Consider the following 14,609-nt stretch of genomic DNA (forward strand, 5'->3'; position numbering starts at 1 on the left):
AGGGACTGGGCTGGATGGGAGGAAGGACGGAATGAGCTGGGAAAGGAGGATTTTCTCTTTTCCAACCCCGAGCCGGGGCCTGTCGGGTCGCGCTATCCCCGGGCCCTCCACTCTCTCGGGCCCAGTGGCCCAGCGCTGGGTAACATTCATCCTGTACCTTCCAGGGTTCAGCCGTGCCGCCTCGTTACGATGACCAGTGTGGTTAAGACAGTGTATAGCCTGCAGCCCCCCTCTGCGCTGAGCGGCGGCCAGCCGGCAGGTGAGGGTCCAAGCCACGCCCGGGGCACTGCGGCCTGGCCGGGGATGGTCTCGGGAGTGTGGAGATCGAATGGGTGGCGCGGGCACGGGGAAGGGCGTCCCGTCGGCCCTGAAAACCTGCGAGCCCCCTATAACCAGGCTATGTAGGTTTATGATGGGAGTTAAGGGAAGGGCCATGTGGTAGGATTTTAGACGTGCTCTGCACTTTTCTGCCCGCATGTGTACTGTATTCATCAGTTAGATTCAAGTTGTTGGTTATTGTACAATGTTATTCCCATTAAGCTAGGAATCTCCTTCTAATCGGTTATCGTCTTATTTCCAGACTTGGGCTATCTTGAGGGATTGGGTTTGTTTTCAGGGAGGAAAGAGGAGAGTCATTTGAGAAGTGGGATACTTAGGGTTCTTTGTTCACCTTTATATCTGCACCGTGTTTCTCATTACCACATTCTCAATACACGTTTGTTGAGTGAAGTGGGAGAGAGGGGTTAGACCTAGGCACAGTATTTGAGAAACTTGGGCGAAGAGAGAGACATGATTAAAAATAGTTTTTAATTGCTTTGCCATCTGCTTTGTGTTGCTTTGCTTGTGGTTGAAAGTCATCTCATGGGGTCTGCAGTCGGGGAACTGCCTAATCTAGAGATTATAGTACAGAGTAAGCTTCAGACATCAGAAAACTGTTGTGGGAGATTATGGAGTAGCTATTTATGATCCCTTCCCAGATGATTCCACTCAGCTGGTACATAAACCTTGGCAAGATGGAGCTCTGAAGTGGCCAGGCACGGTGGCTCACGCCTGTAATCCCAGCACTTTGGGAGGGCGAGGTGGGCAGATCACGAGGTCAGGAGATGGAGACCATCCTGGCTAACACGGTGAAGCACCGTCTCTACTAAAAAATACAAAAAATTAGCCGGGCATGGTGGCGGGCGCCTGTAGTCCCAGCTACTTGGGAAGCTGAGGCAGGAGAATGGCGTGAACCCGGGAGGCGGAGCTTGCAGTGAGCCGATATTGCGCCACTGCACTCCAGCCTGGGCGACAGAGCGAGACTACGTCTCAAAAAAAAAAGATTGAGCTCTGAAGTAAATAGGCTTTTCTCCAAAGGCTTAATGGGTTGTTTGTTGTCTTGTGTTGCCGCAGAACACCTGAATGGTAATCCTGGCACCAGCAGGGACTAGGAGTTGCTGGAAGAACTGGAGCCAGGTCTCTCAGCTGCTGTGTCTTTCCCTTAGATGCAGTGCCCCTCAGTCAGTGGGCAGTGACTAGCTCTCTCAGCCAAGTTGGAAGTGTTCATCTCTTTGATTTCTATCTCTGTCCCAGCTTTATGATCATATGTAACTGGAACAGTTTCAAATTTTTAGGCTGCCTCCCAGGATTTTTGTTTTGATTTTGAGCATGGGCTGGATAAGTGATATATGCACATGTGAAAAAAAAAAAAGGTGGAAAACCATATACAATGATAAACAAGTTTCCTTCCCTTCCTTGACACCAGCCATCCAGTTCCTCTCCCAGTGTCTCCCATTTTTAAGAGACAGCTTTGTTAAATCCTACTGAATTTTTCCTACAGTGCAATCCTAGATTTTAGCAAATACGAATTATTGGAACCAATTCTAGTCAATGAAGAGTGTTAATTTTGATCAATTGACTGTTAACTCCATTTTACATGGAGTAGATTTGTTATTGTTTAAAACTTACTAATACTTGAGAGAGGAGAAGATGATATTCCTCCAAGATTACCTTTTTCTTCAGACAGACACCTCAGAAAGAACCCTTTTAATACTTCATTTGTACTGCATTTCTTCAATTTGATTTGATTGTAATGGCTCTTAAGTTAGGTCAAACTTAAAGGGGCCATTTTACAGTGAACAAAGTGAGAGTAAGTCCAGAAAAGCCTGCATGTGAGGGTGGGGGTGCTTAACTCCAGATAAGTTACTTGAATTTGCTGTAGAACACAAATGATAGATTGTGTGGTTGCGGGGCTGGCACAAGGATAGAGGAAAATGCTCTCCTTTGGGGAAGAAGAGTGTTATGGCAGGGCCATTTCTCTGGTTATCTGGCAAGAAGATCAGATTAGAATGCCTAATAGGGAAACTCTAAACTTAACAAAGGGTAAACAAAAGGGCTAGTGGTAGAGGCAGGCAGCACGGAAGAGGAAGGGACCAGACAGGTGGTTTAGAGATGGTCTGTGAAACAACCCATGGAACTGTGAAGTGTTTCATTTATTCAACAAGCAGTTATTGAACCCCTGTTCATATGCCAGATACTTTCCTAGGTGATGGGGACACAAAGATGCCTTAGAATGGTTAGGAAGACATTCTAGTAAAAACAACGAAGTAACAGTTTAAAAAAACTCAGAGCAGCTCAGTCATGCCTTAGGAGAGTGTGCAGAGTGCTTGGAGGAGCTTAATGAGATGGTACAAGGATTCAGCCATGTTTTACCTGCTAACTTCCACCCTGCTCTCTGCTGATGTCCATCTCCATGTTCACTTTTACAGCCTACACCTTTCAGTTCAATGAAACTTTTGGCTACCCTCAAACATGCTGTACTGTCACATTTAAATAATTTTGGTTTTTATTGCCAATTAGCCTGGAAGTTTTATTCTTTTGAATTAATCTTCACATGTTGAAATTTGCCAGAATGAAAATAAAGATTTGGCCAGGCATCGTGGCTCACGCCAGAGTGGCCAAGGCAGGAGGATTGCTTGAGCCCAGGAGTTCGAGACCAGGCTGGGCAACATAGTGAGACCCTGTCTCTATTTTTTAAATTTTAAAACATATTTTAGGTGCCTATAGTCCAGCTACTCGGGAGGCTGAGGCAGGAGAATCGTTTGAACCCAAGAGGTGGAGGTTGCAGTGAGCCAAGATCACACCACTGTACTCCAGCCTGGGCCACAGAGCAAGACTCTGTCTCAAAAAATAAATAATACTTTTTAAAATAAAGTAAAATAAAGATTTATGACAACTTCGAATGGGGCTCTGTTTGTTACAGGGTTGCAACTGTCAGGTCATGATGCCAGAAGTTTTACCTCTCATTTTCCTTTGCAGACACACAAACTCGGGCCACTTCTAAGAGTCTCTTACCTGTTAGGTCCAAAGAAGTCGATGTTTCCAAACAGCTTCATTCAGGAGGTCCAGAGAATGATGTTACAAAAATCACCAAACTGAGACGAGAGAATGGGTGAGAACGGATCATTAGTATCCAGTTAGAACATCTTCCTAGAAATTGCTCAATACAAAGAATTAGAAAACAGAGTTTTGGACAACACAAGTCTCCTGAACAACTGGCCTTCAATCAGTGGCCCAGAGCAGTGCAGCATTGCTGAGCTCTGTGCCAGAACCCTCTGTGTTGATCTTTCTGAAGAGACACAGCCAGAGTTATAAGAGGTGTTCTTTCCTCTTTCATCGCTTGCTCTGAGCATACAAGTGGCAGCACTGTAGTCATACAGCAACCCTGAGGGGTAGTCATGCAGGGTGGGGACTAGTTGTTATCCTAGGTTGCTGCTCTGACCACACAGTCCAGCCCTAGTGTGTGTGTGTGTGTGTCCCCAGCCAGCATTCAGTTCCAGGTGAGTGAGGTTGACATGAGATAGCCACGCCATCTTGAGAGGAGCAGCTCTGTCAGGTTGTTAGGGTGGTCGGAGGCATGCCCCTTTGCTACTAAAAAGCCTTTTCAATAATCTGTGCCGAAGCAGTAACGCATAGTCTCTCAGAGCTCTTAAGCTTGTGCCATTTGCCTTTTATGTCTGGTTCTTTCCTCAGAAACTCAAGCTCTTTGTTCTGCCTGTTCACAGCACACTTAACAGTACTGTGAGTCTCTGATTCATTTCTTTGTTTCTGCCCTCCTAGGCAAATGAAAGCTACTGACACTGCCACCAGAAGGAATGTCAGAAAAGGGTGAGCATCAGGGTAAATCAACTTGGCCACTATTCTAGGGTAGTGGATCTCAATCCTTGGTTCTGCATCAGAATCATTCGTGGGACTTGTTTACTGTGTTAGGGTCTGGGTTCCACCTCAGGAACCTGAGTGGAATTTTCAGGGGTGAGGCACAGCTAGGTGTAAGAACCATTGTCAGTGCAAGAATCACTGGTACTACTATCTTGTGTCTCAAGCAAGAGCTTTTTGGACTCCACGCCAGGACCACTGCTGATTGGAAATCACACTTAGCTATGGCCCATCAACAGGAGGGTAAAGCCTTCAGGAGAGGAAGGGCTGGGTGTATGTAGTTAGTGATCTCGAGATGAGGATTCTGGTGGTGGTGGTGGTGAAAACCTGGAGAAGGATTCATGTCTCATCTTTGAGGCTAGTTTGGAAGTTTTGCACTATCAGAAATAGAAATAATAAGCTGAAAAGTCTGTACAAATAGGTTTTAGTTCCAGATCTATTATTTGGGCATATCTTAAAAGTTTTGAAGACAGCAGGGCACACCAGCTCACACCTGTAATCGCAACACTTTGGGAGGCCAAGGTGGGTGGATCACCTGAGGTCAGGAGTTCGAGTCTAGCCTGGGAAACATGATGGGACCCCATCTCTACTAAAAATACAAAAATTAGCCAGGCATGGTGGCGCATGTCTGTAATCCCAGCTACTCAGGAGGCTGAGGCAGGAGGATCACTTCATCCCGGGAGGCAGAGATTGCAGTGAGCCAAGATCACGTCATTGCATTCCAGCCTGGGTGACAGAGCAAGACTCTGACTTACAAAAATAAAAAAGTTTTGAAGACAAAATACTAGCAAAAAAGACTGAGAACTTTAAGAAAAAACTCTAATATTGGTTGCCGAGACCAGCTTGGTCGGGGGAGACCCTAACCCAGCGGCGCTAGAGGAATTAAAGACACACACACAGAAATATAGAGGTGTGAAGTGGGAAATCAGGGGTCTCACAGCCTTCAGAGCTGAGAGCCCTGAACAGAGATTTGCCCACGTATTTATTAACAGCAAACCAGTCATTAGCATTGTTTCTATAGATAGTAAATTAACTAAAAGTATCCCTTATGGGAAATGGATGGGCTGAATTAAAGGAATAGGTTGGGCTAGTCAACTGCAGCAGGAACACGCCCTTAAGACACAGATTGCTCATGCTATTGTTTGTGGTTTAAGAATGCCTTTAAGGGCCGGGCGCGGTGGCTCACACCTGTAATCCCAGCATTTTGGGAGGCCGAGGCGGGCGGATCACAAGGTCAGGAGACCATCCTGGTTAACTACGGTGTTTCACCATCTCTACTAAAAATACAAAAAATTAGCCAGGCGTGGTGGCGGGCGCCTGTAGTCCCAGCTACTCGGGAGGCTGGGGCAGGAGAATGGTGTGAACCCAGGAGGTGGAGCTTGCAGTGAGCCGAGATCACGCCACTGCACTCCAGCCTGGGCGACGGAGCGAGACTCCGTCTCAAAAAAAAAAAAAAATGCCTTTAAGTGGTTTTCCGCCCTTGGCAGGCCAGGTGTTCCTAGCCCTCATTCCCGTAAACCCACAACCTTCCAGCATGGGCGTTAGGGCCTTTATGAACATGTTACAGTGCTGCAGAGATTTTGTTTATGGCCAGTTTTGGGGCCAGTTTATGGCGAGATTTGGGGGGCCTGCTCCCAACAATTGGTGATATTAGAGTTTATTAGATGATAAACTAACATTAGATTATTCTATTAGATAATAGCCCAGCTACTGGGCTAAGAAATGCACACGTGTTTTCTCTCTTATTACTCATAATAATAATACTATGAGATGTGGGTATTGTCCTGATTTCAAAAATGAGGAAACAAGGCCTCAGGGAGGTTATGCAACTCACTGAAGGTCATATACCACTATGTAATAGCCAGGATAAAATGGGACGTGTTTGTGTAACTCTGTAGGCCATATTTTTCTTTCTTTTTTTTTTAGACGGAGTTTTGCTCTTGTTGCCACCCAGGCTGGAGTGCAATGGCGCAATCTCAGCTCACCACAACCTCCGCCTCCTGGGTTCAAGCGATTATCCTGCCTCAGCCTCCCAAATACCTGGGATTACAGGCATGCGCCACCACGCCTGACTAATCTTTTGTATTTTTAGTAGAGACAGGGTTTCTCTATCTTGGTCAGGCTGGTCTTGATTTCCCGACCTCAGGTGATCTGCCTGCCTCAGCCTCCCAAAGTGCTGGGATTACAGGCATGAGCTACCGCGCCTGGTGTGGGCCATACTGTTAACCCTTTTATCTTTTCATGTAAGTACAACTATTATTACAGCTACAAACCACTGAGTAAGCAAAAATCAGAGGAAGAGCTCAAGGACAAGAACCAGCTGTTAGAAGCCGTCAACAAGCAGTTGCACCAGAAGTTGACTGAAACTCAGGTAAGAGACCCACAAGAGCTCTGTTACCAGCTGCCACTGGGCGATCCACATGGAATCCTGATGGGTGGCCCCTTGGATGAGCAAGCTTGTTAATGCACAGATGCCCAAGGGCAGAAAAAAAAAGCCAGGCTTTTGCTATGGCTGTCCAAGAGCAAGGGCAAGAAAGGGCAACCACCCCTAGGGAGTTGGACAATTCCTGATCTGTCTGTGCTGTGCTCCAATAGGGAGAGCTGAAGGACCTGACCCAGAAGGTAGAGCTGCTGGAGAAGTTTCGGGACAACTGTTTGGCAATTTTGGAGAGCAAGGGCCTCGATCCAGGTAAGAGACAGCACACAGCTAGCCTCCTTTGAAGGAATTGGTGCATGTGCCCCTTCCGGGGTTGATCTTGGCAGCATGGCATCAGCTGGCCCAGTATGTGCAGGGGTTACTTTCATAAAGCCCTAAAGATTTTGGAAAGCTTCTGTTTGTTTTCATGTGATGTTGATTTTTGCCTGGCCAACAGGATTTCAGATGATTATAGAGAGAGGGTTATCTCTTTCTTACCTGAACACTTTATGCCATTCATTTAGTGCCAACAGGTATGACCTTGCAAATAGATGAGAAACACTTTGTTCCTTTCAAGGGAGAACATTTTCTGTCTCTTCCTATTTGGGAAAGTTACTAGTGTGCTTGAAAGGAACATTTTGTTTGAACATGCTCTTCCTTTCAAGCATACTAGTAATCCCAAACAGGAAGAGAAAGAAAATACTATTTCAAGCATTCTTAAACCTGGTTAATCATCAGAATTACAGTGACTAAAATATGACTACTATTCTGACCCTGTCCCCCAGAAAGCAGTATCTGTAGCAAAGAGAGGAGAAGAAGGAATTGCCCAAAGACTGTAAGAGGGCCTCAGACTGAGTCAAAGAGCCAGAGAATGCCCAGGAAAGGGGCCCAGGCCTTTTTGTATTAAGGAATACTGACTTTGAATGTTACTGGTTAATCTTTAGGTTACAGTTGAGGATATTCTTTTTTTTTTTTTTTTGAGATGAAGTCTCATTCCATTGCCCAGGCTGAAGTGCAGAGGTGTGATTTCGGCTCACTGAAACCTCCTCCTCCTGGGTTCAAGTGATTCTCCTGCCTCAGCCTCCTGAGTAGCTGGGATTACAGGCATGTACCACCACACCCAGCTAATTTTTGCATTTTTAGTAGAGACGGGGTTTTGCCATGTTGGCCAGGCTGGTCTCAAACTCCTGACCTCAAGTGATCTGCCTGTCTCGGCCTCCCAGAGTGCTGGGATTACAGACATGAGTTACCATGCCCGGCCTAGGATATTCTTTATAGTCACCATAAATATATATGTTTTTAAATTTAAAATTGTTTATTTTTTTGAGATGGGATCTCGCTATGTTGCCCAGGCTGGCCTCCAACTCCTGGGCTCAAGCAATCCTCCCAAATAGCTGGGACTACAGGTGTGCACCACCACATCCGACACCATAAATATTTTGTATGATTTTAATTTATTACATGCATGTGATATTACCGAAAGTAATAATTTTTTAAGGCCTGAAAGGCTCTTAAAAATAGCTTTGTGAATTGTGAACAAAACCAAAAAAAATCCAACCTATACATTTCCTTTGGACAAATTGTCCACTGACCTAAGGAGAAAGTATACCGAATTTTTGGCCATATCAAAACCTAGATTGAAAGGAGATGAAATACAGTTTTGCAGGGCAGATATGGGTGACCCTGCCAAGGTGAAAACTTAGGAGAAAATCCAGGATGAGACACTTAAGAGAAATTCCCCTCATGAATATTTCTGTACTTGTCCACGGAGGGTTTTTATTTTCTTTTGTTTAGGGTGTGTAGTTCCCTAAGTGAGATTGACTTTGTTGTATCCATCAGCTTTAGGCAGTGAGACCCTGGCATCACGACAAGAATCCACTACTGATCACATGGACTCTATGGTGAGGGCATGGGTGTGAAAGGGCACAAGGGCTGAGTGACTGTGGGGCTCTGTAAATCTAAGAAGTTCTCTGCTATATATTCCATAAACTCCAAGAAACAGCCTTTGATTATCTGTGATGGTAGAAAAGAGAAATGGGACGTGTACTCAAAATAGCATATTTTACTTGAAAGGCAGCTTTGTGCTTACAAATATAAGTGAGTCTGAATTGAAAATTTAAAACACATAATAGGTAAACCTGTAGAGAGAGCTTTCTCGTTCTTCTGTTCTATACTTTATCAAATTTCTCTCCTGACTCCTTTGTTGAGAACTGTGTGGAAAGGATGTTAGCCATCATCTAATGCAAGTCTGGTTTTATATGAAGATTTGTTTACTACATTGTGCTTTCCTCTTAGTTGCTGTTAGAAACTTTGCAAGGGGAGCTGAAGCTTTTTAACGAAACAGCCAAAAAGCAGATGGAGGAGTTACAGGTGAGAGGCAGACATCACCCTGACCATTTCCTACCATGATAGGTAGATTTATAGTGGGGTCTTTCCTGTTTTTCTATTTATTTTTAATAAACTTTCTAAATAATTTTAGATTTATAGGAAAGTTACAAAGATAATACAGAAAATTTACCCTGTTAGTAACGTGGTTTTTTTTTTTTCCAACTTTTAAGTTCAGGGGTACATGTACAGGGTGTGTAGGCTTGTTACACAGGTAAACATGTGCCATGGTGGTTTGCTGCACAGATCATCCCATCACCTAGGTATTGAGCCCAGCATCCATTAGCTATTCTTCTTGATGCACTTCCTCCTCCACCCCGAATAGTAACATCTTACATTATCCTGGTACATTTGTCAAAACTAAGAAATCAGCCAGGCATGGTGGCTCACGCCTATAATCCCAGCACTTTGGGAGGCTGAGGTGGAAGGATTACTTGAAGCCAGGAGTTTGAGACCAGCCTGGGAAACATAACAAGACCCCATCTCTACAAAATAAAATTTAGAAAATAGCCAGGTGTGGTGGTGCATACCTGTAGTCCCAGCTGCTCAGGAGGCTGAGGCAAGAAGACCACTTGGGCCCAGGAGGGCAAGGAGATAAAGTCTCACTGTTGTCCCCCAGGCTGGAGTGCAATGGCGTGATCTCGGCTCACTGCAACCTCCGCCTCCCGGGTTCAAGCGATTTTCTTGCCTCAGTCTCCCAAGTAGCTGGGATTACAGGTGTTTGCGACCATGACCGGCTAATTTTTATATTTTTAGTAGAGACAGGGTTTCACTGTGTTGGCCAGGCTGGTTTCGAACTCCTGACCTCAGGTGATCTGCCCGCCTCGGCTTCCCAAAGTGCTGAGATTGCAGGTGTGAGCCACTGCACCCGGCAGGAAAAAAATTTTTTAAAAAAGAGACCAACATCAGTACTTTACTATTAACTATATTCCAAGTCTTCATTTGGATTTTAGCAGTTTTTTCCACTAATTTTTTTTTTTTTTCTGTTACTGAGGCTTCTTGCAAATGTTCACATCGCCAAGGCATGAGGCAATGTGTAACACAGTAGGTTGCTCAGAGTTGGGAATTGAGAACTATATGTAATCCATTCTATGGAAACTTGATAACTCAAGGAGAAGACCTGTAGTAAGCACAGATTCTTTGGTCTGGACTGTTTCAGATTGCTTGGATGAATCATGGGATATTGCACCAAACGTAGAGGATTTCATTGTTCCAGTTTAGATACAGGAGTCTAGTCCCTCTCTACTACTAGAGGGACAATTCCTAAAACCAGCGCATAGAAATAAAATCTAAAATAGAAGATACAGTCTGTTGATACTCCAGTGGTCTTCCTTAGTGGAATAGGAGCATAATGTTCTGATGTGGGAATTGTGTATCCTGTTAGTCAAGAGTTTTGTGTATGTGTTGTTTTCTTTTGGAATGTCTTTCCATGCAGGCCTTAAAGGTAAAGCTGGAGATGAAAGAGGAAAGAGTCCGATTCCTAGAACAGCAAACCTTATGTAACAATCAAGTAAATGATTTAACAACAGCCCTTAAGGAAATGGAGCAGCTATTAGAAATGTAAGAAGAAGCAAGTGGCCAGATGGCTCCCTCTTGGGCATAAAATCTCAGAGGAAGCTACTTAGGACATCATCTTGGCCATGATCTTCTGGGACTCACCATCTCCAGAATGAAAACAATTTCTACAGTAGACTTAAGGACAGTTTATGCTGAAATGGCAATTCCTCATTTAAGCAAGTTTTCCCAACCTTCAGGTTGGTCAGCCCTCCTGAGCCTCACAGGTGGATAACTGAGGCCTACAAGAGAGGGGAGCCTAGGAGCTTGGATTGACCTTCTAGTCAACCACCTGACTCCAGCACACCATTACAATCAGGAGACTAAACCAACAACCAGAGGATCTAAAATGTCACATTCAGATTTTCAGGAAGAAAATCTTCATTACAGTGGAGCACAAGTGTTCCATAGAAGACATCATTGAGGAGCCATGCTGTCCCCTTCTAACCTGAAACACCTTCTGTCCCATCCTGGTTGGGCTTCTGTACCTCCTTATTAATTTATGAACCTGAAGTTGCTTGAAGTGTTTTGGGCTTAATAAATGGGGTGAAAGTATAGGTAGCAGTAACACCTACATGAAACAATACACCTTGGATCTTTTAATCTAAATTACTTTTCTTTTTTAAGTCTACTTTTAAAATAAATACTGTAAATATTCTGACCGTAACATTGAGGAATGAAAATAGCCTTTTAACCTAGATATGTCAGTTGATCATTATTGAACTAATTTAGTTAACAAGTCCAAGATATTCTGACTTAATCTAGAATATTTTTCTGCTACTCTTTAAGAGTCCTGTGGCTAGTCCCTCTGTCTCCCGAGAGCATTGGCTAGTCTCCTGAGGGTGTTGCCCATTTGTAGCAGTGGTTTCACCAGGTCTGTGGCCACTTGTTGCCCGTGTTTTCCCTGCACTCTTTTTTTTTTTTTCTGAGACACAGTCTCACTCTGTTGCCTAGGCTGGAGTGCAGTGGCGTGATCTCAGCTCACTGCAACCTCCGCCTCCCAGGTTTAAGCAGTTCTCCTGCCTCAGCCTCCCAAGTAGCTGGGACTACAGGGGCGTGTCACCACGCCTTGCTAATTTTTAGTATTTTTAGTAGAGACAGGGTTTCACCATGTTAGCCAGGATGGTCTCGATCTACTGATCTCATGATCTGCCCGCCTCGACCTCCCAAAGTGCTGGGGTTACAGGTATGAGCCACTGCACCCGGCCTTTTTTTTTTTTTTTTTTTTTTGAGACAGAGTCTTGCTTACTCTATCGCCCAGCACAGTGGTGCGATCTCTGCTCACCACAACCTCCACTGCCTGGGTTCAAGCAATTCTCCTGAGTAGCTGGGATTACAGGCACCCCACCCCTCGCCACCACACCCAGCTAATTTTTGTATTTTTAGTAGAGGCGTGGTTTCACCATGTTGGCCAACTCCTGACCTTAAGTGATCCGCCCGCCTCGGCCTCCCAAAGTGCTGAGGCCAGGCATGAGCCACCACACCCTGCAATTTTTGTATTTTTAGTAGAGTCGGGTGGGGTTTTGCCCAGTTGGCCAGGCTGGTCTCTAACCCCTGACCTCAAGTAAGCCACCCGCCTCAGCCTCCCAAAATGCTGGGATTACAGGCATGAGCCACCACGCCCAGCCCTCCCTGCACTCTTAAGCATGATTATCTGCCTGCTGTTTGCTTTGCACAGCCAATCCTAGGCCTGGTCCAATAGATCCTTTAGTACATGGCCTGAAGTCCATGACGGGCCTTCCCCTGGTTTACCAAAGGCATGGCCAAATTTTTTTCTTAACCAAACTAGGCTGACTTTGGCCATCTCCTTTTCTTTCTGCACCTCCTAATTTCTTCACCAAACCCTCCCACCCCCACCCTTCAGCATCTTTAAGGCTGCCCAGAGACACTCAGTGAAGCCAGTAACACTCCAACCTGAGCTTAAAGGGCCAAAATTGTTTGCCTTCTCATACAGACATTCACAAAGTTGGTTATGTTTCAAATATTTTGAGCCTATCCACTAAAAACTGGTCTTTGGCAAATTCTCTCAAACTAAGTTCATACCAATAAAACTGGTATGAACAGGCTGGGTGCAGTGGCTCATGCCTGTAATCCTGACACTTCGGGAGGCTGAAGTGGGTGGATCACGATGTCAGGAGTTAGAGATCAGCCTGACCATCATGGTGAAACCCTGTCTCTACTAAAAATACAAAAATTAGCTGGGTGTGGTGGCATGCACTTGTAGTCCCAGCTACTCGGGAGGCTGAGGCAGGAGGATCTCTTGAACCCAGAAGGCGGAGGTTGCGGTGAGCCGAGATGGCACCATTGCACTCCAGCCTGGGTGACAGAACAAGACTCTGTCTCAAAAAAGAAAAAAGTATGAATAAGTTCATACCAATAATACCTGTCTTGCTGGGTGGTTATAAAAGAGAATTATGTCCAGTACCTAACCCAGTGCCTGGCAAAGGTACTCAAATCCTGGTGGTGATATTATTAAAGTTTCAAACTTATCCTGGCAAAAGATTCCCTTCATAAATTCACCCCAAACTTCTATTCCAGTGCCCCCTTCTCCCCACCCCAAAACACAGTCGCTGATCTTACCATGCCTTTGCAGGCCTCAGTTATTCAACTTCCTTCTGACCTGGGAACTCTCAACTTTGACTCTTAAGTTCAAATTACAACCATCTTAAAACATAAAGCCAAAACCCCACCTTTATCCCCTCCAGCTACCACATACACTATGTTCACAGCCAAATATCTCAAGAAGCTATTTCCTTACCATTTTTCTTTCTCTGCCAATCTGGCTTCAAAGTACACAGAAACAGTAATGTGATGTAGCTACAGTAGGCAAATCCATCCAAAGTAGAATATAGATTACCACGGACTGAGCAGGAGGGGAGGGGAGTTTCTCTTTGGGATGATAACATTCTGGAAATGGAAAGTGGTGGTGGTTGCATAACATTGTGCATATACCTAATGCCACTGAATTGTACATTTTAAAATGGTTGAGGCCGGGTGCGGTGGCTCACACCTGTAATCCCAGCACTTTGGGAGGCCAAGGTGGGTGGATCACCTGAGGTCAGGAGTTTGAGCGGCCTGGCCAACATGGTGAAACCCTGTCTCTACTAAAAATACAAAAATTAGCCGGTCTTGGTGGCATGTGCCTATAGTCGCAGCTACTTGGGTGGCTGAGGCAGGAGAATCGCTTGAACCCGGGAGGCGGAGGTTGCAGTGAGCCAAGATCGTGCCACTGCACTCCAGCCTGGGCGACAAGAGCAAGACTCCATCTCTAAATAAATAAATAAATAAATAAATAAATAAATAAATAAATAAAATAGTTGAAATGGCAAACTTTAACCAGTTTTTTTTTTTTTTTTAATTTGAGGCTTAAAGTGCACTAACCTTAAGTGTACAGGTTCATAAGTTACTGTTGCTGCTGTGGAAGTGAGCACTACTCTACAAAATCACACCCGTTAGTATTGTCCTTTCAAGAATTTCATATAAATGGACTCATAGTATATACTTTTTTTGAGAGAGAGGGTTTCTGTCATCTAGGCTGGAGTGCAGTGGTGCCATCTTGGCTCACTGCAGCCTGGACCTCCTGGGCTCAAGTGATCCTCCTGCCTCAGCCCCCCAAGTAACTGGGACTACAGGCACACACAACCACACCCAGCTAATTTTTTGTATTTTTTGTAGAGATGAGGTCTTGCCATGTTGCCCAGGCTGTTCTCCAACACCTCAGCTCATACGATCCGCCTGCCTCGGCCTCCCAAGGTGCTGGGATTACAGGCTTGAGCCACCAAGCCCAGCTCCCCCTTTTTTTTTTTTTAAGAGATGGGCCAAGGCCAGAGTATAGCTTTAGGCCAGAAGTTCTTGACCAGCCTGGGCAACATGGTGATACTCCTGACTCAAAAAAAAAAAAAAAAAAAAGAAAAAAAGACAGCATCTTGCTCTGTTGCCCAGGCCGGAGTTCAGAGGCACAATAATAGCTCACTGTAACCTCGAATTTCTGGGCTCAGCCAACTGAATAGCTAGTACTACAGATGAATGCTACCACACCTCGCTAATTTTTAAATTTTTG

The 14,609-nt window shown here is 45.0% G+C and overlaps 1 protein-coding gene and 1 long non-coding RNA gene across 3 annotated transcripts in view; one reads left to right on the forward strand and one right to left on the reverse strand.

The window, feature by feature from the left end:
• LOC134808515 (uncharacterized) overlaps nucleotides 1–3,415 on the reverse strand; it is a 26,558-nt gene extending 23,143 nt beyond the window's left edge. Inside the window, exon 1 of the long non-coding RNA XR_010151601.1 lies at nucleotides 3,334–3,415. This is a non-coding gene — a long non-coding RNA (uncharacterized LOC134808515). The remainder of the gene's footprint in view (nucleotides 1–3,333) is intronic.
• KNSTRN (kinetochore localized astrin (SPAG5) binding protein) overlaps nucleotides 1–11,312 on the forward strand; it is an 11,655-nt gene extending 343 nt beyond the window's left edge. The window contains exons 2-9 of one of the 2 annotated variants that reach the window (NM_001251887.2): nucleotides 165–259; nucleotides 3,298–3,430; nucleotides 4,099–4,146; nucleotides 6,460–6,565; nucleotides 6,790–6,883; nucleotides 8,450–8,511; nucleotides 8,906–8,980; nucleotides 10,431–11,312. In NM_001251887.2, coding sequence (NP_001238816.1) covers nucleotides 165–259; nucleotides 3,298–3,430; nucleotides 4,099–4,146; nucleotides 6,460–6,565; nucleotides 6,790–6,883; nucleotides 8,450–8,511; nucleotides 8,906–8,980; nucleotides 10,431–10,559 — 742 coding nt within the window. In that variant the 3' untranslated portion in view covers nucleotides 10,560–11,312. The remainder of the gene's footprint in view (nucleotides 1–164; nucleotides 260–3,297; nucleotides 3,431–4,098; nucleotides 4,147–6,459; nucleotides 6,566–6,789; nucleotides 6,884–8,449; nucleotides 8,512–8,905; nucleotides 8,981–10,430) is intronic. The other variant, XM_016927097.3, reaches the window with a different exon arrangement.
• The last annotated feature ends 3,297 nt before the right edge of the window (nucleotides 11,313–14,609 follow it).

The sequence above is a fragment of the Pan troglodytes genome, chromosome 16 (genome assembly GCF_028858775.2).
Source record: "Pan troglodytes isolate AG18354 chromosome 16, NHGRI_mPanTro3-v2.0_pri, whole genome shotgun sequence".
In the NCBI taxonomy this organism is placed as follows: Eukaryota; Metazoa; Chordata; class Mammalia; order Primates; family Hominidae; genus Pan; species Pan troglodytes.